We start from the raw sequence: 23765 nt of genomic DNA on the forward strand, positions 1-23765 counted from the left end.
TGCTTTAATGGCTGTACAGAACTCCTGTAGATTTAATATTGTGTGGTTTTGTAACTCTTTGTCAAACAGAGAAATAAAACAGCCTCCATTAATTTGTCTAGCCGAAGCTGTGTTTGGTCCAAGAAACATTCTTATGAGCAATTGTAAGTGTGTGAGTTTTATGTACTGGTCAGAGTGCCCTACATCTTCTTTATAACGCTGTCGAAAAGCACAGCTTGTCGACCATAAAAGTGTGCTTTGTTTAAGCTTGTTCTCTTCTGTTTACAATTCTTCTTGAAAATGGGACCCTCTATGCTTTTAAAAAACATTATTCATACCTAATGCTGGATTATTTTCATCAATAAACATGTATTTATTGATTGGTTCTGTGAGAGAATGACAAGAGACAGAGTGAATTAACACGGGCACATCCTGAAATGGTAAATTATTGAGTATTTGTGGAGATCACAATCACATATAGCAACAGAAAACAAGAATGTAAAGGTATGAAATCAAAATGGTTCTCAGCTTTAAAGTTGTACTTTAGAAGATGTACATTTACATTAATGCATTTGGCAGATATAACTTAAATTGCATGCTTTTATACATTTGTATCTGAGTATGTGCAATGCCTGGGATCGGATCCATGACCTTGGCGTTGCTAGTGCCACTGAGCTACAGGAAAGCAATATTTATAAATGTGATACTGTATTGGCCTTATCCAAAGAACAATTTGGTTTAATCTACATTTTCGGGTCTCCCACCCTGATATAAAGACTGAAAGTTGTCTGTGTCGCCAGAGATGTGGCATATTGGGTATAGCATGTGCTTATGACACATAAGAAGCTATAGTGCATCTGTCCTGCATCATGTCCCATTCTGCCTCTGTCCCAGCTATCCTGTTTCTTCTGTATTTTTATACACAATAGTAGGTAAAAAAACATGACAAAAAGATCTAGGAACCTGCTGTGTCCAAGGTCACAAAAATGCTGGCATATTCATTGTACTAGATGATTCAAAAAACTAAAATATCTAAATTAAAATTGTTTGGATGTGTAACATACTCATATTCTGGTATCACTGCAATAAGATCGTATTTGTACACATTAGTTTATGCATAAACTAACTTGGTTTAATGTAGCACATACTGAGAAATGAATGTTTAATATAATGCAATGTAATTCGCTTTGGATAAAAGCTTCTGCCAAATGCATAAAATGTAAATGTTAGCATGAGGTAACAATGGATGAGCATTTATTAATTGTTGTTGTGGCAAAACTATTGTTTGTGTTAGTTCACGGTGCATTGACCCGTAATAACAGATAAAACTTTTAATAAAAAAATTTGAAATTAATATAATCTAAGATTAACAAATGCTGTGTAATGTATAATGCATTTAAGCGTTAGCGAATGTTAACAAATACAACCCACATTCTGATCCAGTGCAAAAAGTTGAATAACAAGTCGATCGTGTAAGATTGAGTAAGCTGGCTATCAGATATCTTTGTTTAGAGTGGTGATCATGAACAAATTTATAGGAAAGCTTTAATGTTACACCAGCACATTAATTATTCATTGCTGGCTCACTTTGTTGGCTGTCTGGCCCAAGCGTCTGATGTAGAAGGCCTTTTCCTCCTGGTCATTTAAAACAGTCGTAATAACAAAGACAGTCGTTATTGTCCCGTCATGAGCAGTGAACTGACACAGTTTGAAGATGCTGACCGGCATCAAAGCTCCGCTGTTGCCATCAGCAACCGTGCGGGAAACCGAGCACACGGGTCTGAGTTTGTGCAGTAGAGGTCAATGATGATCATTTTGAGCATCAAGGTGATGCAGAGATGTTATGGGTCTCGAAACAGGCTTTTGAATCTCATCAGGTTAATGAAGTGGCATTAGGCTCTTTGAACACACAGTGAATGGCCAGAATGAAAGATGAATTATGCTGACAGGTACAGTACACCCAGCTTGTGTTTTTAGCATTCAATATCCCATCCTTGCTTTTTGTGGTTTAGAGTTTGTTTTTGTTTGTTAAAAGTGTCAGTGGACTTGACGAGACAATTGGATGGTTTGTCACTGCAGTATGTCATGTTTTATAGTGTGTGTGTCAGGAGAAAACACACGCACGCATGCACACACATGTATGTTTTATTATCTCCGTGGGGACAGTCCATAGGCGTAATGAGTTATATACTGTACAAACTGTAGATTTTATCCCCTAACCCAACCCCTAAACCCTAAAGATCGTAGAAAACTTTTAGCATTTTTAGATTTTCAAAAATGATCGTTCTGTACAATTTATAAGCTTTTGTGCATGTGGGGACCTCAATTTTGGTCCCCACAGTGACACGAGTCCCTATAAATTGGTGTGCATTCAGATTTAGGTCCCCACTAACATATAAAAACCAAGTCGACATACAATCACACTTATTTGTATCTTAGTGGGACTTCCAGTTTATTTCTTTTCTTTTTGTACTGAGCTTTTAATCCTTTCTATCCCCTCAAGCTATTGCTCAAAATTGTGTTGGCTTATTACTCTTCATTTTCTTTTATACATTATTTATTATGTTTATTAAATAGTTTTCCTTGGAGGGATATTAAGTCCCAACAAAACCACGCTCACTGAGTTTAAAAACACTGTCTGTGAGCCAATGTTGTTGGAATGAGACAATGTGTGTGCTGGTAATCATCACTGTGTGGGGATCTAATGTCCCCACAAGATAGTAATTCTACTAGATTATGACCTTGTGAGGACATTTTTTGGTCCCCTTGCAGGCAAACATTTTATAAATCCCACAGAAAGATATTTATTGAAAATTAAAAACGAGGAAAGGTTTGTGTGATTATAAGGTTTAGGTGTTGGGTTTGGGGATAGAATGTATCATAAGCCTGATATAAAATCAATGGAAGTCTATGGAATGTCCCCATAAAACATTTGAAACCAGTGTGTTTGTGGTGAGAGCTGTAAAGTAGATATAAGAGTTGTGAGAGGTTAACTGGAGGGATGAGAGACACCAGACAGACAGACATATTAGACTCTAGACACATTACACAGTGAACAGAAAGATGAGCTTGATCTCTTAAAGTGCCTGTAAGAGGCAGTGTGTGTATGCCCAGAAGAAAACGTTATTACTCGGAAGTTGCTCTTCTATAATTGAGGAGACTTAATGGAGTTCTTAGTTATTTTGCATTTATCTATCAACTCTGAGATGTTTCGGTGTTTGAATTTTTATGATCATGTCATTTGCTCAGTCGGTCATCTTTTTGTTGTTGTTCGTTCTTTAGATTGTACTTAAATATTTACTTGAGTAAATAAAGAAGTATGTTCAACGGCATATTAGCTTTGCTGTGGAGTCAAAGTTAGTATTCAGAATTCATAAATTTGACACAAAAACAAATGTTGATACTGTATCCCTGCAGTAAGAGTATAGAGTTATGAAATGAATATGAATAGCTCATCAGCACATAAATAAATTGTTGTGAAATGTTTGGGGTCGTATTTGAATGTGACTTTGATGGCACACTTTGGTATATTTGGTAAATCTGAGCACAGGTTGAGACATTGTTGCAATCTCGGTTTAGGCTACGTAAATCTTAAAATGACACATACAAGATTACCAGCGTCTTCTCTCAAGAGACCCATCTGTAAAGCACAGCGAATTTAGCAAAAAGTCAATTTGCTCCTAATATAATCCCATTGCTGCTAGAAGAAATCATTATGATTATGACTATAAGATTATAACAGGATCTTATTTGAGACTTTACCTTCCTATGGGTGAATGTCATTGTAGTGGAGTAGGCGGGGCAAGACCGTGGTTCGAGACCAGTGAGTAATTGTTAATGAGCGGCAGCTGTGCGTCTCGTATCACGTAGGAGATCGGGAGCATATAAGAGAACGAGCGACCGGACCGTCGATGAGATTGGACCGGGCCCGGACATGTTTTATGTTTGTATTTATGTTCTTGCGGCCGGCGGTCGACCGTGAGGTGGCTGCATGCATTTTACTTCCGTGTTTTTGTTTGTTTATTTTATTAAAATTGTATTTAAATGTCTGCCGGTTCCCGCCTCCTTTCTTCCCTACTTTGAATCTTTCTACAGTCATTGACTATATATATGAGAGATGTACTTACCGGACACCCCAGGGAGATTCTGACTGACCCATGGCCTCATGGGAAATGTGATAAATTTGAGCTATGAGTCCCATGAGAACAGACTGATCTTTTCCACAGATGAGGTTCTGTCTGTCTCCTTCATTCTCTTTAGCTTTTGTTCATGCCTTTTCCATCTCTTTTTGTCTCTTGTTGCCTCCTGTCTGTATACAGTGGCCCCAAAGTAATTTGACACTTCAAAACATCTTGAAAATCTAACATAACTCCATCAGATTATCACAAAAAGATTGTTTGGATTTAAATTGTAATACTGTTTAAAATCAGAGCACATATATCGCAAAAAAATCAGATAAGAACGAAACATTAAAGTGCCTTTGATACCAGCTGACTAAAATCCAATGAAAGGTGAAGGTAAAATTCAGAGAAAAGTTCTAATATAATAATTTATTTTATAACGCCACTTTATCCGATATGCAATAACATTCATTTTTATTTTTAAGTGCGCTTAAGTTGTCCAAATATGTTCTGAGAAAACTGTTCACAATTTTTGGCATAGAGGTTAAAAGCACCAGGTGTTTCTGCATACACGCATACATTCACACTTTGTCTTAATCCTGCATCAGTTTCTCATCTAAAGCAATAGATGCATTAGTCTTTCCGTCCACTCATTCAGTGAGAGACGAGAAACCACAGCGGCACAAATCCTCCTTTGTGTTCCCAGACTCAGAGCAGGTCAGCTGATTCAAATCTGTGCAGAGAGTCCAGACAGAGAGAGAAAGAGAGAGAGGAGCTCAATGCAAATCATATATACAGTATTTATGTTCATCCCTCAGACACAGTTTTGGGCACTGTAGCTGTGCGGCATTCAGTGATAAGACCTTCTATTGTGTTCGTTCTATTCTGCACATTCAGGAAACCCAGCAAAGGGGAAGTGCAGCTTTAAAAGGAAACCTGCTGGATCAATTACCTTTTTTCTCCTCTGGCACATGACTAAGCAGACACAGAAACATGGGCCAAATGAATCAGCAGTCTTTCTATACACTTCCTCCTCACATGCTCTTTTTCCCTCTGTGTGTTGGATTCACACATGCCTGCAGTCCTTTTCGAGCACACATTTCTCCTGCTCTTTATATTTAGTTTCAAGGGAAAGAGGGAGCCAGCGGTACAGACGCTTTGGTTTAATTATTGATGTAAGATGAGAGTGCATGTGTAAATTGTGTCTTGGCAAAAGGCTGTGTGTGCATCTGTGCATGTAGGCCATCTATAAGTGTGTTATGAAAATAAACACACTCCCGCCTCCATAAAAGTATTTATGCTCAGAATGACCTCACAGAAATACCGTTTGCTGAAAGTTCAATGCAAGTTCTCGGCAGGGGAATAGACCCATCGCCTCTGATGATTCATGAACACCGGGAGTTTGTGGAAAGTAGTTTTACTAAACTCCCAACGTTGTATGGACTTATATTTTAGAGAAATCTCTCACACGTTCCTTGGCTCATGTAAAGGTATTTTCTGTACTTTTTTTCTATAATGTTAGTCAAGGTTTCGTGCACCAGAGACAATTGCAATTTCGAATGTCATGTAATTTTCATGTTCATGTTGCTACACTGCCTTTGAATTTAAATTCTGTCATCAGATCAGCCTCTCGCCATTTCAAACCTGTATGACTTTCTTTCTTCTGCAGAACCCAGAAGAAGATATTTTGAAGAATGCTGTTAACCGATACCCATTCACTTACATTTACATTTACATTTAGGCATTTGGCAGACGCATTTATCCAAAGCGACTTTTTACATAGTATATTTAAAATACTATCCTATACATTTTACATAGGTATTTGCAATCCCCTGCGTTCGTACCCACAACCTTGTGTTATTAACACAATGCTCTTACCACTGAGCTACAGGAAACCACTTACATTGGTTTTGTGTCCGTATAGTACATTTACATTTAATCATTTAGCAGACGCTTTTATCCAAAGCCATTTACAAAGTTAGGGAAAACCATTGAAGCAATTTGTGCAGCAAAAGAACAACAATGCAAAAGTGCAGTAAAACTGGTCTCAGCAACATCAGTGTAAGGTTGCCGGCACTGTTCGATTCCCAATTTTCTTCGACATATTTTCTTTTGTGTTCTGCACCTCTTATAGAGGTTTGAAATGACAAGAGGGTGAATAAATTATGACATCACTTTAAGAAATCCATATCCTATTAATGTCTGTTATGACTGGCTGACCTATTAATGGTCAATTTCAGTGTGAAGGGTATTTCTTTAACCCCCCATGAAATCAAAATGGGCTGGAACGACTGAAATATACGGTAGAATAACATAATTTTCCTTTAAAATTACAGGATATATGGATATATAATATTTGTTTTCCCTCATTTTTCTTTTTCTTCAATTTTACGTTGTTTGACCATATTAAAAAAAAATGGGTGCCAGAAATAAATTGTAAAATAACACTTTTTGTAAAAGTACATGTTTTTCCTGTTTTATTTTAATTTGCAGTCTTTTTCTGTAATTTAAGGGTATTTCAAAAATACATGAAAAATTCTGTAAAATTACAGGTTTTTAAACTTTATGTTAGCCTTCAGTATATCTACAAAATAACAACAACGCATTGATCAAAGCTGTGCATTTCAAGGTATTACAGTGGGTCAGGCTCGTTCAAAACAGATGTTACAGTATGAATAAATATGTTGCATGTTTGAAATGTCGTACATTTTTTAGTGTTCGAGTTTTTCAGACATCTGCTCTTTCATGTCTAATTAATTGGTCTAATTGAGGGATAAAATGTGAAAACCCATCGACCTCCATCAGCTCTTTTTATCTAACAAATTTTATGCTAATGACCTTTGGACTGAAGAGCCCTGAATAGACCACTTGGATGTTGATGAGAGCCTCTTTGCTTCTCTCTCTCTCTTCGAGGTTTGTGAGTCATAGCTGGGCTGTGAGTCTAACACACAGGAGCACACTCCAGGGACAGGAACGCATGCAGTAACAAATGATTGACAGGCGCATGCAGAAAGTCAGAAAAAGAGGTTCGGTTGCAGTTTTTGCTTCTTGAGAAAAAATAGCTCCTGAAAAGCTTTTATAAATAGCGCTACTGTAGTTCAAGTGGTGGAGGATGGGGCTTTTAATGATCGGATCATTCGAGTCCTGAGGAACACATTCAACTGATAAAAATATATTTAATGCAAGAATTTGACTAACTTTGTAAATTGGGATATAAAATAAATGCTACAAAAGTATATGTATTCTGTTTAAAAGGATGATATCATGACTTTGAGAACTAAAAGACTGTGAAAAATTAAGATCTCGATATTATCTGAATATTTGAACAATGAGATTAAATGGAGAGCAAATGTAAACCTTTTTGTCTCAGATATTTCTCCTGAGGAAAACATCCAGAAATACATTCACAAATTTCTCCATTGGAGTTTCAGAATGTCATCAATGTAACAAACTGAGCTCAGATTTGTCAATTCTGCAATTTTTTTTACTGAAAATCTTAATGTGACCTCGGAAATTTTCCATCAAATCTTCCCAAATCCAAATAACTTTACTTCTCCAGCCTACATTCATTTTACACCTTCATAATATTCATGTATTTTAACAGTTGTCTCATTTGTTTCTAGTTTTCTTTTTGTTGGAAACGCTACAAAATTATTGATTAAGACCCACAAAGAAGTATTTCCCTCCAGTGAATGAATGACTAAATGAAGGTTGTTTGTTTGGATTTACAGTACACACACGTGACCACCAGACTGGTGATTTCAAAGCTTTCAAGTTTCTCGGCTCACATCATTTCAACTGTGTTACTAATAACTTTCAGAATGCATCGTCACGTTTATGAGGTCCCGTTCGTCCTTTCAAAGATTATTCACGGAAAAAGTCAATGTTTGTGTTTGGGGGGAATCTGGATTTGAGGAGACATTCATGGTCCCAGAGCAGAGGTGACAATCCCGATTCTCTATCGCTGTGATTTTCTTCAAAGCAAATTGGATTAGGAATTTGAGGATTGGCTCGAGTCATCAATGGGATTAGAAAGAAATGCACATCTGGGTCACGCACATTCAGTTCACAAAGAATAAAATATTAACACATTTGCAGATCCATCGGAGCAGAATTAGTGACTTTATTTGTATAAGCGACAACTGCTGTTTACATGAAGGTGATTGTCAAGTTACATTTTTTGCAGGAATATGTTCAATAACAGAAGTAAAAAATATGATGAGGATTACGTTTTTATTATGTTTTAAAAGCAAAGAGGTTTAGAAAGGGAAAGTAATAAATCTATGCCCAAAGCTCTTCTTTCTCTACGCTTCTGTGATTTCCTTTGGCACATTTTATAAAAATATTACATTTTTGACTAAAAACTTAAAAAGAAATACTTTATCAGTCTGCAGTGACAGTCTGTGATGATGATGCCAGAAGGAAATGTGTGTTTAAACTCAAAAGCAACTTAAACAGCATCCGCGAGCCATTTTATTTGCCGAGTTGTTAAGATTTTAGCTAACAGAGGCCAAAAAAAATGTCTAAATAGCGTTTAACATTAACCAATGTCAGTTGAACAGCCGCTTTATAGGACAAGCAAGTTTTCAACCTCTGATAAAAGTCAATAATGTTATTCTTTGGAATAACACACAGCAATAAATCCCACAGAAAAGATTAGAAACACGCATTAAGATTGTAAATCAAGTCTATTTGGATTTCAAGTTGACTTTAAGAGGTGAGACTATTTCTGTCCACACACACACACAGTCACAGCTAATGGGCACTTTACCCTCTTGTAATCTCAACCGTATGACATATCCGCTGTATACTGTGCTTTTCCTCAGATTAATACACAAGATCTTTAAAACAGTACTGAAGTTAAAGAGCACTTCTTCTGTCATGATCTCTGTTGAAGGTATCTCATTTTCAGGTAATTACCTTTCGGATTCGGTTTCAGTTCAGAGAGGTAATTGGACTGAAGTATCTGAGCTCGAGGACAAAAAAGCCTTTTAGAGTTCAGTTCTATTTCAAAGAGCCAACGTCGGCCTCAAAGCCAAAGATTGTTTCAAAATCTGTGCAGGAAGTCTGTATGGCTAATGTATGGAAATTGTAAACAAATTATTCAACAGGAAAAAAAATTATAAAATAGAGCTTTTAACTTTTATTCATTACAGTCAAAACCACTATTAAGAAAATGCCAAATGGGCGTTTAAAGACAATCTAGAAATCCAGAATCAATACATGCAGCTTTTTAAAGGACAAAAGAATAACTGTTGCCGTAAAGGAGTCATATAATAAAAAACATTTTTCTTCTTACAAAACCTGAAAATAGACAATAAATGTTAGAACTGAATACTCCCTCGCTAATCCAAAAAGGTACCTATTGAAATGATAACTTGATATGAGACACATTAACTCGTGGCTGCCCACATATGACATTTATTATTCAAAAGCCTTAAATAAAAGAGCCATTTCTCACTTCACAAGTGAAACGGAAGCTTACATAAAAGTCCTAAAGGCACGAAAACTAGATTATAATTGCTTCATAAATCATAAATTACGAGCCATCAGTGTAGTCTCATTGATAGACTTTTATCAATAAAACAGGATGTCTCATTGTATCTCTGAAGTTCGCAGGGCATCTCCAGCACAGACAGAGGTTTTGATGTCGTAACTTGGCCTTGTTGAAGTTTCACGTGGAACAGTTGGAGCCTCGGGGCTGCAAACAGTCCCAAAGCAGAGCATTGATCCAGCCCCGTTTCCTCTGGAAAGCTCCGGGCAGAGATGGGTGAAATGGGGGCACTGTCATTGGATTTAAAATGGATTTTATAATGGATGAAATACAGCCCAGCATGCTTATGCTTGTCTGTGAATACGTGCACATGTATATGTGGAAACGTGTGTGTTCCACGGGAGAAAGAAAGAGTGTGAGAGAGAGAAGGATGATTTGTGTGGGCTCGGGGGTTGTTGGACAGTGAGGCAATGAGCGTGTCGGTTTGTTTTTGCAAGAAAAACATTTGCACAAGCAGGAAGGAAGGAAATGACTGTTTATGGGCGTGTGAGGGGTCTTATGAACCTCTCTCTCTCCCAATGGAAAATCACAGACGAGATCTCTTTGATATCATTTTTTCTTCTAGACAACAATGCCGAAGAAATTGAGACTTTTACTCTGAGATACCAAAGGCTGCAGTTTCAGTTTCAGACAACCCTCAAAAAATCTGAGGAATGGAGGAATTTTAAGAGTTTAGAGTTATGATAATGCTTCAATGTCCTGAGCTATGGATTCAAAACTCAAAATCTTCAAGGCATCTCTTCCTTTGTGTGTTTACATTTAGTCATTTACCAGATGCTTTTACCCAAAGTGACATACAAATAAGGTAAACATTGTGGAGATGCTTTAATAAACAAAATTTTCTAATTAAAATCTAACAGCAAACAAATCTACAAGGGTTATGGTTGCATCTACATTTAAAGTTAGGACATAGAAAATTTCACTCGATGCATAAAACTATAGACATCAGTGGAAAGTCCCCACCAAGATATAAAAACAAGAGTGTCTGTTTGGTTGTTGGCACAGAGAATGCTCAGTGCTCAAATGTAGGCCGGTAGATTGACCTTGACTTAGACTAACAGCAGGTCATGGAGTAAATATAGAAACACACTTTAAACTCTTTATGTCTGCACTTTCAATGAAGTGAGTCCTGATCTATTCTGTCTGTTCCAGCGCTCCCTGCTGGTCAATTTAGAGCACTGCTTACATTTCTATTTCCAGTGACACCGAATGTAGCTGCTCTACAAAAATCTACCATTTTAACTACTATATGTATTTTTAAATATATGCCTTGACATTTTTTTGGACACGTATGGTTATCCCATGGTATTTGTAAAGGATTAAAACTTAAAGGAATATTTAGAATTTTTCGGGTGAAGTATCCCTTAAACATAGTGAATACAATTGCTCGTAAATACACTTCATTTTAATACTATGGTATACTATGTTATATAGTAATTGACATGGTATTACAATCTGCTGGAATCATTGTAGCACTACATTACGTTGTTGTAATTATCAAGGCAGCAGATGGCGCTGTGGCATTATGTAGCTCATCTAAGTCTGGTTGAAATCATTTTATACTTTTAATCTTTTCCTATTTTAAATATGAATTCCCTATTTATTCTATTTTAACAGTTCTTTTATCTCTCCCTAAAACTGAAAGTGAACAAAGTATTTATTCATTTACAATATTGTCAAAGTCTACTTACATTAAATGACATAGATTAAAAAGTATATTTTTACATTTTTGATCCAGTCTGTGAAATATGCTGTTTTCTACATAAAATCATCCTACATAATGTAAATAACTTTCTGTGGAAATATAACCTTCATATCTGTAAATATGAGTAAAAACACGTCAAAGAATGAAATCATAGTAAAATAAATGACTGATATTAAATTTGAATGCACTGTATTATTTGAGCCTGGTTTTACACAATAGTCACAATACTGTATTGTTCTGGGTTGCTGCCAGGGTGTAGCTATATTTCTAAGATGTTCTAAGATGTTCTGAGCGGTTAAAGTTTATTGAAATGTAGTTGCTAGGGTGTTCTTTAATATAATAATTAAAATTAAAGGTGCTTAAAGGTGCATAAAATAAAGTTTTTTGTCTGATATGGTTCCATAAAGAACCTTTAACATCCAAAGAATCTTTCTGTTTCACAAATGGTTCTTTACGGTGAAAAAAGGTTGTTCAGATTATAAAAAGATAAGAAAGAGATGGTTCTTTAAAGAACCTTTGACTGGTTCTTTGTGGAACCAAAACTGGTTCTTCTATGGCATCGCTGTCAAGAAGCTTTTAAGCACCTTTATTTTTCAGTGTAAACTCATATTTAAAAGAAATTGAAACAAATGTTTTCTCTCAGACGCACCTCAGACAGGTCTGTCACTGTACAAGTGTCTATCAGTGCCACATGGCTATGACCATATGTCAGCAGCCCATCCTCTCAGCCAGACTTTCTTTCCACTGGAGCACTTCTATCCGCTTCAGGCTCTGCTGTCACAGGAACCTTAATGTCAAAACCATAATGAATTACCCATCAAAACCATACAGCCATATAACACAGAGCAGACGATTGGGTCATTTTATTGATGCAACCGTTACATTAATCAATAATTCAATAATACTTGCCTTGATGAAAGGACACATATTGTTATTATAATTATAATTTAAACAGTCATTACATCATGAAAGAGCAAATATACTGTATGTGTATGCAATATAATATTGATTTAAAAATCCACGTGACTAGCCTTGATCTTGCCTTGGAATAGTTTACCTCTAAATTATTTATCACTATTTATGTTATCCAAACCTGTATGACTTTCTTTCTTCTGCAGAACACAAAAGAAGATATTTTGAGGAACGTTGGTGACCCAACAAAACTGACCCCCGTTGACTTCCATTGTATGGACGCAAAACCTCCGAGACATTTCTCAGAATATCTTCTTTTGTGTTTCACAGGTTGAACCACATGAGGCTCGATAAATGATGGGAGAATTCATATTTTTGGGTGAACTATTGCCTTTCTGCTACTTTTCCAAAGCTCTGACGTCATCATAGATATCTTTTATACCACAACCGTACTGAGCTTTTCTCCTTAGCTGTCAGTGCTCTCCATCTTTAATGGTTCTGTCATCACAATATCAAACATTCGCCCCGGATCCGTTCCAGAGTGCAGAAAAAACGAGTAAGCCGTGGGTCTCTAACCGCCCCTGGGCACGGGAGCGTGATGGGGGAAGGGGGTGTGAAAGCGAGAGACTACGAGATTCAAAGAAACGCTGCGAAAGAGAAAACAGAGTGATCGGAGAAGACAGGCAGAGGAAAAACAGAGCTGGTGGCCCGTGTTGGGTTCTCCGTGGACAGCTTGGCATCCCCGCGGGGTAAGACAGTGATCGACTCTGGCAGCTGCTCGGCCAAATGGGATTGTCCTGTGGATTAAGGGTCTGTGTTGGGGCAGAGGAGAGGGGAGGGGCCAGGAAGAGAGGGGAGGGGCTCCGAGGTCGGGTTAGGCTGTGTAAAAAAACAACTTTTACTCTAATGGGGCTTGTTGGGGCTGAGCATTATTGTAGAGCCAGACTCAAGAGATCTACATCCCAGACTCTCTCCCTCTCTGCTAAAATATTCATCATTGGAGTAGAGTTATTCCAGTCATGCCAGACACAAAACCCTAGAGAGCGACTGGAAACATGAAGAGCTGCTTTTTATATCGTAATTGGTCGAACGAAAAATGCTTCTCGTTGGTGTAGAATAGAGGCGCTGGGTGATTGTGCAGCTATTGTGGATAATTACTACGAGCCACAACTGAATGATTATATATAATTACTATAATGGTACAAATGAGCCATTATGCAGGCATTCAAAATAAATATCTGACCTACTCAAAGCTTGAAATTTTTGCTTTTGTATTTATTTTCCAGCGACCTGTTTTAATGGTCACAACGGACCAATTAAAAGTGTAGATGACAGTCGGGTAGACAGGTGACGGGTGAATCTGACTCCTGCAATGAGAAGCAAGGATGCTTGTTTCTGCCTGTAGCTGTGTTACAATATTCTCTTTTTAAAACCAGCTTCTGAAAGTACATTTGCTAGTACACATCGTCTCACGTGATCCTTGGTGATCCTTTTTTCAATATAATTATAAACCACTTCGTGAACACTTCTCCAGGTAGACTCTTTTCAATATTCATTCTTGCCTGAGCAATTAACCTTCGTGTTAGGAATAACACGAGCCGTGCTTGAACCGAATTAAAACCGCTATGGTTCAAATAATGACGTTTAGGATTTTTAATGATCCAATTATAATGACAGCTGTTAGCTGCATAGCTATGTTTTGTTCTATAAGCAGTTTCCTAGCAACCGTTAGGATGGTAAAGGATTGAACAGCTACGCTTTTTCCCGCACCATCAAAACTGGGAAAGCTTTGAAAGGCAGACTGAATGTATTTGATGGATTCTTACTGTAATTCACAGTAATGCACTGCCTTGGAAATGAGGTGAAGTGTGTGTGTTACTGGGACATGGAGACACAATATTTGCACATGTCTTTTGAGATCAGCACACACTCACACACACACTTGTTTGTATTTGCTCTTTCTCATTTCTCACCAGCCTGGTCTCCTTTCTCTTTTGTAAAAGGGATAGCTCACATCAAAAATGAAGATTCTTTCATTGTTTGCTCACCCTCATGTCATTCCAAACACGTATATGACTTTCTTTCTTCTGCAGAATGCAAAGATATTTTAAAGAACGTTGGTAACCGAACAACATTGACTCCCATTTACCCTTTACTCTATGATCACAGAACCACAGACAGATTCCTAAAAAAATACACAGAAGAAAGAAAATAATTGATTGCAGAATTGTAATTTTTTAGTGAACTATCCCTTTAATTAATTCATTTATTTTTTCATTCGTTCTCTCGCTGTTTATACAGTATATTACCAATATTACTATTACCCATTTCAACAAATCGCTGAAAGATTATATATAAATAAACTCCAGATAAAACCATTAGCATATTAACATGTTTTTGCTTTTGTTTTTATCAGCATTATCCATACTTTTTACCATAAGTGCTTACAAAAAGTGACAGTTTAGGAATTAATAGTATGAGCCAAAAAATGACAAATTATACTAAACACTTTTTATTGAAAATTGGCAGCTAATTTTCTTAGAGATGGGTACTTTTAGCCAGTTAGCAACCCCCTAACAATACCTTAGCAACCCCATAGCAATGTGCTAAAAGTCATTCAACGCACCCTAGAAATCTTACGAGAAAGCATTATGGGAAAGCACGAAAACATATTCTTCATCAAACATGAATCTCGTCTTTTTCCTTCTATGAATTATAATGTATTTATGTATAATAGTATTGATGAATTCACTGTAATGATCTAGACAGCATGCATGCACGTCTTTGCATCAGTGTGTTTGACGCAGTGATGGAGTGAGATCTTCAATCTTTTAATTGGAATGACTTCACATTTAAACTGGCTCGACTAAGGATCTAGCCTCTGGGCTGGGTTTGAAGCGCTCAGCCAAAACTATGCATCCATCTGCCTGTCTCTCCAACCCCCCTTCTCTCGCTTGCTCGCTCGCTCACTCTCTCACCCTCCCTCCTCCACTTTCCATCCAGATATAATCAGATAATATAACTGTTTCAAATGAAGGAAATATTGACACTCTGTGATAAAAAAATTGGTTCATACTCCACATATGGTATACTCATGAATTGCTCTACTGAAAGTAGCACACTTTGGATACGAAGGTATCTTAAAAGGATTTTTCCTCACGGTAATTATTGGTAAGTCACTATCAGTAACCCATCAACACACAGACCTATTAAATAAATCATTACGATAAAACATCAGACCAAGTGTTTTTTATCTATTAACAGAAAAGTCATTTGATTTGGTGCGGACTATTGATTCGGTACAAATAATCATAGCACACAAAGAAATTATTTCTCCAGGACACATCATTGAGGATTAGGGCTCAATAGTGATGTATTGATTAACCATTGTGAAATTACCACGGCTTTGCTCTGTTAAGGCTTTAGTGACCGGTCTGAAGTGCTATAGGCAGTCAGTGACTGGCGTCCTCAGGCCAACACAATTACTGCACAACACAATGAGTAATTGACCATGAAGATATCACAGCATTGTGATTATCTTCATGTTTTGTGTTCTAGCCTTGATGCACACCACTGAATGGGCTAAACTGCAAGAGAAACGCCCTGTTTTAAATAGGTACTCATACATGTAATGCTACAGGTTTTTCAAGGGTCAGTGGTTTTGGTAATACATGAGCTTACCATATTTGATGATTTGATTTGTTGTGGTACGTAGGGACAAATTGTTTTCTTGCTTACATGATAGGAGAGATAAATATGAACAGTCTCAGATGGCCATACAGAGACTTGAACAGACAAAAAATGACAAATGACAAAAATATATTTAAAGATTTGTTACAGTTGAAGACAACAGGAGGAATCCGCTTAAACATTTACACTGCTTTCTGTCTTTACATTTATTAATTTAGCAGACACTTTTATTGTTTTTACTGATTTGACATCTTCATAAAATATAGTTGACCTTAATGTTTTGTATATTCTAACTATAATAAAACTCTGGCGCTTTATGTGACCGTGGATCACAAAACCAGTCTAAAGTAGCACAGATTTCATTTAGTAAAAGACAAAAATATATCGGATGGGTTAAAATGATCGATTTTACTTTTATGCCAAAAATCATTATGATATTAAGTAAAGATCATGTTCCATGAAGATATATTTTTAATCTCCTACCTCAAATATATTAAAAAAATATTTTTGTGTGTGGATGGCCTGCCATAGTGCCCCTTGATTAACAAACCTTAAAGGCAATTTTCTCAATATTTAGATTTTTTTGCACTCTCAGATTCCTGAGTTTTAAATGGTTGTATTTCAGCCCGACGTTGTCATATTCTAACAACTCATACATCAATAGAAAGCTTTTTTATTCAGCTTTCGTAATATGTAAAAGCCTCTATTTCGAAAAATTGCCCTTGGAGACTGTTTATGTCCAGGGACACAAATGATTAGACCATGTAAGCATATTTTTGTAAGGGAGCGGCCCTGGTTTTCGTCATGATTGTTTCTAGTAAATGATCATTTATTCATCAAATGTAAATCTCAGGGTAAGATGTAAATATACTTTGTCAAAGATCCTACTAAACAATGATTTTTATTGATAGAAGTGTTTAATCCAAAACAGTGACTGTAAAATATGCATTTTAGGGATGTGGGTGGCGTATTTTGAGTTGTGGTGCTATAACATAATAAACAAATAAAAATAGAATATGGATTTGGATTTGTAATGACACGTGATAAATAATGGCACTAATGTCATTTTGTGGGTTAACATCCCCTGTGCGTGTGAACTATAGAAGGATGGAGAGGCACAGAAGCAGGACTTTAATTAAAGCACCACCATTGATCTTAAAGCAGGCTGCTGATGTAGCTGGCAGTGTTTAGCTTTCACTTTAATTATTCTGTGAAAACAGTCTGCCTCTCTCTTCTTCTGTTCTCTTCTGACTCGGTCTCCCTCCCTCTCAATCTCTTTTATTATTAATGCCCCTCTGCATCTTCTCTCGCCCTCTCTCACTTCAAGACTGACAGACAGCTTCACTCCCTGTTGATCTTTAAAAGATGCCAACTGGAATTTGTCATAACCCCGTCCTCCCCCTCCCATGAAAGAAAATCATTGATTTTGTCGCCCTGTTGGAAAAATGATAAGGATTGTTGTCAGGGGAGAGGACCGGTATGCAGGGTTGAACTTAGATGCTTTGGATACATTCAGCGGGGTGGAAGAGTTTGAAAATCTCATGGAAACAGGTGCAGTGCAATATGCCCGACTACAGCTTGCCCAGGGATGATGCACATATGCAATCTAATGAAAACTAATGGGCGCTTAGGTGGAAAATGGCATGTGATGGTGGACTGTATTTGAGAAATTATCTGAAAAGGCCTATAGGCAAATAGATTTAATCTCTAAATTGGCTTTTGGAATGAATTGCCCGTTGCATTTAAAGGAGCGGCACATTATATTTATCCTACTATGTAAGTTTTGAATTTCGAAGCAGAATTAGAAACTGGCTTCAGAGAGATTAAAGCAGAAACATATGCTGAAGATATGAAAGAATGAGAATGGCAGGGGAAAGTCCCCGCAGAGTTTGATATTAAAATCAGCATGTAAATCAAATTTATCCAAAACGAACGCGCCAAAGGCAAGCCTCTAATCGAATATATCATCGTCTGGTCTGCGATTTACCAGGACGCTTAAGGAAGAGAGTCCCCTGGAGAGATCTGACTAGAATTCCGCCTGACATATCCCCTGTACACACTTATCACTTATCCAAATTAAGTGTATTGTTTTCACATTTCAGAATGAACAAAATTAGCATTTTCTGATGGAAAGATCAGTTTTTGTAACATTATAGCCACTGCGTAAAAACAATGCGCCATGAGAGCAGCTTTGTACTGTGGGTACAGTAGCTTATGTCCTGTTTGTGTTCATGAAAATCAATGCGTAAAACAGACCGGTGTGTATCATAAGCTATATTTGGCGAAATATACCAGAGGATGTACAAATAAATATGCAAATAATTGCAAGAAAAACGGCAATACAAACGTAAACGAACTAAATTCTTAACAATTCAAGTCATTTGAAATGTCATACCAAAAGTTTGAAACCATTGAGTTTTTCTAAATAGCACACTCAAAAATAAAATTAACCACACAACCAAGCATTAACGAGTAATAATCAAACCAAATAAAAACATGTATCCTAATGAAGACTGTACGTTCGAGTTGAATTATAAAAAAATATGAATACAAACTCAAATTTTCGACGTGCCACCAATAAAACAATATAAATATGTCTTAAAACGAGTGCCAAGTGCCAAATATCCTCTTTCGTGTGATTTGTTCACATACTGGTGAGATTCATATACGTATGTTTCATGTTGGCACGCGTTGTCATTTCAGCACTGGACAGCGTCATTGTGAAGGATAGTTGTGCGCGCTCGCACAGAACAGCAGGACTCTACTCTCTTACAAGAACTTCCAGAACCCTGTAATCCTATGCGAATGTGGTTTTAGTAAGGAACCAGACGGCATCTCTTTAGCAGCATACCAAAATCGAGCGAGAGAGAGCGAGAAGCTTGGAGAGGCGCTTGACGCATAACCCCGCCCCCTCGGCTCAGAAGGTGGAAATCCCTGCCCTAGTTTTAAATCCTCACTTTACCACATTCAGCGCACCTCGTTTACCAGGGCCCATTTACACGGGACATTTTTACACATTTACCCATTTAAATCGTCCGTTCTGCATTCAACCTCTCCAAAAAGGACATCTTTTCAACGCATTGACCAGTGCACCTGTTAAGCGTCGCCACGAGTAAAATACGACTTGCTGAGACATCTCTATCGTCGCATTGCATCCGAGCAATATAAGTCGGAGGTGAACGGTCGCGATCCGCCGGTAAGCATTACATTATCAGTCACGTACGCGAGAGGGATGACCGGTGTCATGATGGACCCGCGAGCCGCCTGCTGATGTTCGGGGTCCAGGATGGATTCATGCGTGTCTACTTTAAGATTCTCATACAACGGTATTATAAATGGAGGAGGAGAGTGACTTTCGCAAAATTAACAACAGCTTCCTGCGGGACCACAACTATGCAACTGAAGGTATGTGGAGAAATTCAATTGAATTCGATTCTCTGTGATATGAATGACGGTGGGGGTGGGTGATACGTGAAGTGGCTTTCTGTTGCAGACCCCTCCTGTAGCCTATATTGACGTGATGTATAGGGACTGGGCGTTAGTGGATGTTGGTTAACTGCTAATTTGCATTAATACATCTTGGATATATGTTATGTCTATATTAGTTTATTCTTTCCTTTTTTATGTTTCCAACATAGCTTGGGCTAAAATATGTTTTATGGGCAATTTCTGACTATAGAGCTCCATTTCTCTCTGCTCTTATTTAAGGTGTTACTACGGGACTGTGGCCATTGATGAATGACGTGTAAGATGACTCAGATATGACTAGCATAACTGAACACAGCATAATTGAGCTATTTAACAGCACTGCAAGAGGGTAAATGTTGCAGTGGAGGGTGTGTCTGTGAAAGGCTTTATAAATAATATCATTTACATCTGACACTCTAAAAATCAGCATGAGCTGGAATGAAAGCAGATAGACTTTCTGTTTGACATCATCATTGAAAGATAAGGACAATGAAGTTTTAATAAGAAATTCCTGCAATGTAACAAAAATATGTGCACCTGTAATATGACCCGACAAATGAATGCAGTACCGGTTTCAGGTCAGTCACCCTCTGTCATGTTTGGAGCATAAGGCTCCATCAGAAGCTGGGTCTCGGATCATCCCCAGCGCTAGGCATCTTCATGGGCAGTGATTAATGGTTGTGGGAGGTTCTGCAAAACGGACTCGATGAGTAAAATCAATCAGTGGCCGGTGCACTCACACGCCCCGGGTTTCTCTGCTTTATGATCTGTCTTGCCCACCCGATTTCTTTGTAAATCACACAGTAGCGTCGGAGCGTTTCCTCACATATAGACACAAACTCGGTAACCCACGCAGCTTCTTTCACTGGCAAACTTATTGGCTCTCTCTCAGCTAAGCAAATTAATGGCGCATGTGTGGTCTCAAAGGAGAGGTAAAGGTGACTATCAGGCTCATATTTTGCATTATGAATGTTTGGTCTTAATATGTTTAATTATTTGTATTAATATTGGTATGTGGAGATGGTGGTCTAGTGGGATAAACCACTGAACTGGTAAATCAAAAGGTTGCTGGTTTAGGTCCCAGCAGCCACCACCAGTGTGTCCTTGAGCAAGACACTTTACTCCATGTTGCTCCAGGGGGATTGTCCCTGTAATAAGTGCACTGTAAGTCGCTTTGGATAAAAGCGTCTGCCAAATGACTTAATGTAAATGTAAATGTATGATCTAGAGATGCGTCGGTAGTTATTGGCCGATATATCGGTGCATCTCTAGTATAGATGGTCTCATCTTAACAACAGAAACAAACGTTACTGTGCATGCTGATTTTGTTACCCCAACTTAAATTCCATTAATATTCACAAATGATAGAGTGCCTTTAGATTAATTTTTATAACGATCAAAAGAAACCAAGAAGAACCGTTACTAGGCTAAACTTGTCTCTCCAATATTTTCAATTTAGACCCCGATACCAAGCTCAACCGATAGATGAATGTACCACAAGGTTTGTTTAAATGTGACCAAACTACAGAACCCATTCATTTGAATAAAATGAACATACAACAAAATTCTACGAATCGTTTATTTAATACAATTATTATATAGTTAAATAATAATACAAATTAATATTAACATAAATTAGAAACAATTTAAATAGTTATACTATTAGACACTAGCCAAACACAAACCGGAAGTTAACTGGGGATCAGGAATGCGCACGTCAGATGTATCTATCTATAATCTGTATAAATTTGCCTTCATGGCTAATGTTCAAGAGAGCTAAAATACGTTATATGGCCCAACTACACAGATGAAGATGAAGATTTAAAATTTCATTAGGATAGGTGCAAACAAGGATGTAAGCAAATATCTTTTTGACTGGAAGGCGGAGGGGCAAATTTTTCGTTCACATTGATTTATCTTTCTGCCACAAAGAGAGTCTGCTTTCTCAAAATGTCGCACACTTGTATCTGAGTGCTGCAATCTTGAGTGCCTTAGATTCTAGAATAAATGGATGTGTCAATCGCCCCGACCCCTCACCGCTCTGCGCATACCCATACTGCCTTGCTCATGTGATGCCACAGATGATGGTGGTATTTCCCCAACTCCAGACATGTTTAAAGGTTTAATTGAGGTCCAGGGTTACTTTCTCTCTCTCTCTCTCTCTCTCTCTCTCTCTCTCTCTCTCTCTCTCTCTCTCTCCTTCCCTCAGGCTGTATAGTATAGTTTAGTTTAATAACACATCACTATAACCCTCCTGTGTGTTTCTTTCTATAGACACACACATAAATCGAGCGTGCTAGGTTTGAACGCTAGTAATTCTCCACTGGGATTACTTACATTAGAGAGTAGTAGGTGTTGATGCACATGCGTTTGTATACGCGCGGGTAATTGCTGTTTTATGGAGCATTCCATGCAGTTTGATTTTGATAATTGAGAACACTCTTTTCTGTAACAACCCGTGTTATCTGCCCTATGACCCGGGAACGTGACCCACCAGAAGACCTCTTCTCTCCCCCAATTTGTCTAATTCACTAAAGTGGCATTGCCTTTGTAATTGGATTTTCCCGGGTAACACTGTAGTCCCAGTAGTGGTTTGTTGGGTCCCAAACCTAATAAAGCATTGACAGAAAGGGTGAGAGAAGAGCGATATTGAACCCCCTGTCTCTCTTCTCTACGGTAAAGAGAAATATCGAATTCTGCTATTGGGGGTTCATAAAGACCTTTTAGGTATAGAGTTAATATTTCATAAATGCAATGTAAACGCTGGGATTTATGCGTAGCTGACTCGGATATTAGTTTTTTAATAGCTTCTCGGTATATTACGTATTTCGAAACGATATCCAGGGGAGTCGTGCTCGCTCACACTCGGGGACCATTCGTAGCGTGATTCTGCTGCATTTCATTAGCGCGGGGAATCCTTGCTTTCCTCACCTCTCGTGTGGCAAAACGCATGCAACGTTTCTTTTAAATGGAACAACTGCATAGAAATAAATGAAATTTTGTTGCATCATCAGGGTGACAGCATAAATAGCTGAAGGATGGATGCGGCCATGCTGGGATGGGAAAAAAGAGATTTTGCTTTTGTCTTCATTTGGGTTGCATGGGTTTAATTGAGCAGAACGCTCCCCCTGCATGCTTGCGCATCAGTCCGAACCCGCACCCACGCTACACAACACACTAATGAACGAGAATACATCCTGAAACACTGACAACATCATCAATCGCTCCAGGCTTGCGGAGTAGCTGAAACTCGCAGAAAAAGAGAACGAGCGAGAGAGAAAATATAGCCTGGCAGAGAGAAGCCTATGCAGTATTGCAGGCTGCACTGCAGGGACTGAAGCCAACAGAACTTATTCTGGATGGACAGTAATGGCCTCACGGTTCTGCACAGGCAGCTGGCCCAGAGCCCCAAACACAGTTACATTACTGCTTATGTAGGCACTATACAGGAGGATACTGCGGAATATCCTCAAACTAATATATCTCAAAATAAAATTGAAAAGTGTCATCTTTAACTTGCCTCTTATGTTCCTCCTGTATGACTTTGGGACTGTAGAACATAATGGGTAATTTACTGGTGCGTTTTTTCTTTTTGATAAAAGTGCAATTAAAGTGATTAGTGACTGACACTGCTTTTTGTGTTTTATGGAAGAAAGCCAGATTTGACACAACATGTGTCAATGAGTAAATGAATTGTAAAAGAACCATCCCTTTAAGGTTACCTCAATCTTGAGCAATCTTGTCTCAGCTTAATATAGTCTTGCCTCACCGCAATCTTACATCACTCTTGCCTCACTACAATCAAATCTGACCTCATACAATGTTATTCATAAAATTGTACAATATTTCGTCAACTAGGGATGTACAAGAAGAACAGTTCTTGGCCACCATTGACTACCATAGTTGGAAAATTGCTTTTTAAATGTCTTTGTTCTGTTGAACACAAAAAGATATTTTGAAGAATGTAGGAAAGCAAACAGTTTTTTGGAGTCAATGGTGACCAAGAACTGTTTGGTTACAAGCATTCTTCCAAACACATCAGAACAAAGACAATTATAAAAAAAAATGTGTCCCTTTAAGAAGAAATAATAATGACTTTTTGTCCCTCCTGACACATTCCTAACCTTAAAACAGTCTTAACACATTACAATAATGAACAAAATTGTGATGGAAATGAGTATTGAGGACTCAGTATACAACTGCCCTACAGTACCTCACAAGCATCAAGGGAATGAAATGGCATTTACAGAATAAAAACATGGTCAGTCTTAAATAAACCTTATAACTACACTTAAGGGGAAACAACCCTATTTTCTCTTAGATGGGTAAGCATATC

At 37.8% G+C, this 23765-nt stretch overlaps 1 protein-coding gene across 2 annotated transcripts in view; it reads left to right on the top strand.

The window, feature by feature from the left end:
• ppp2r2ba (protein phosphatase 2, regulatory subunit B, beta a) overlaps window positions 1-23765 on the top strand; it is a 42740-nt gene that overhangs the window by 1385 nt on the left and 17590 nt on the right. The window contains exon 1 of one of the 2 annotated variants that reach the window (XM_056769800.1): window positions 18901-19366. The exons of the other annotated variant lie outside the window; for it this stretch is intronic. Within the exon in view, the coding sequence (XP_056625778.1) occupies window positions 19297-19366 (70 nt within the window). The 5' untranslated portion in view covers window positions 18901-19296. Of the gene's footprint in view, window positions 1-18900; window positions 19367-23765 lie in introns of those variants that run through there. 2 annotated transcript variants of the gene reach the window in all.

The sequence above is a fragment of the Triplophysa dalaica genome, chromosome 16 (genome assembly GCF_015846415.1).
Source record: "Triplophysa dalaica isolate WHDGS20190420 chromosome 16, ASM1584641v1, whole genome shotgun sequence".
Classification (NCBI taxonomy): domain Eukaryota; kingdom Metazoa; phylum Chordata; class Actinopteri; order Cypriniformes; family Nemacheilidae; genus Triplophysa; species Triplophysa dalaica.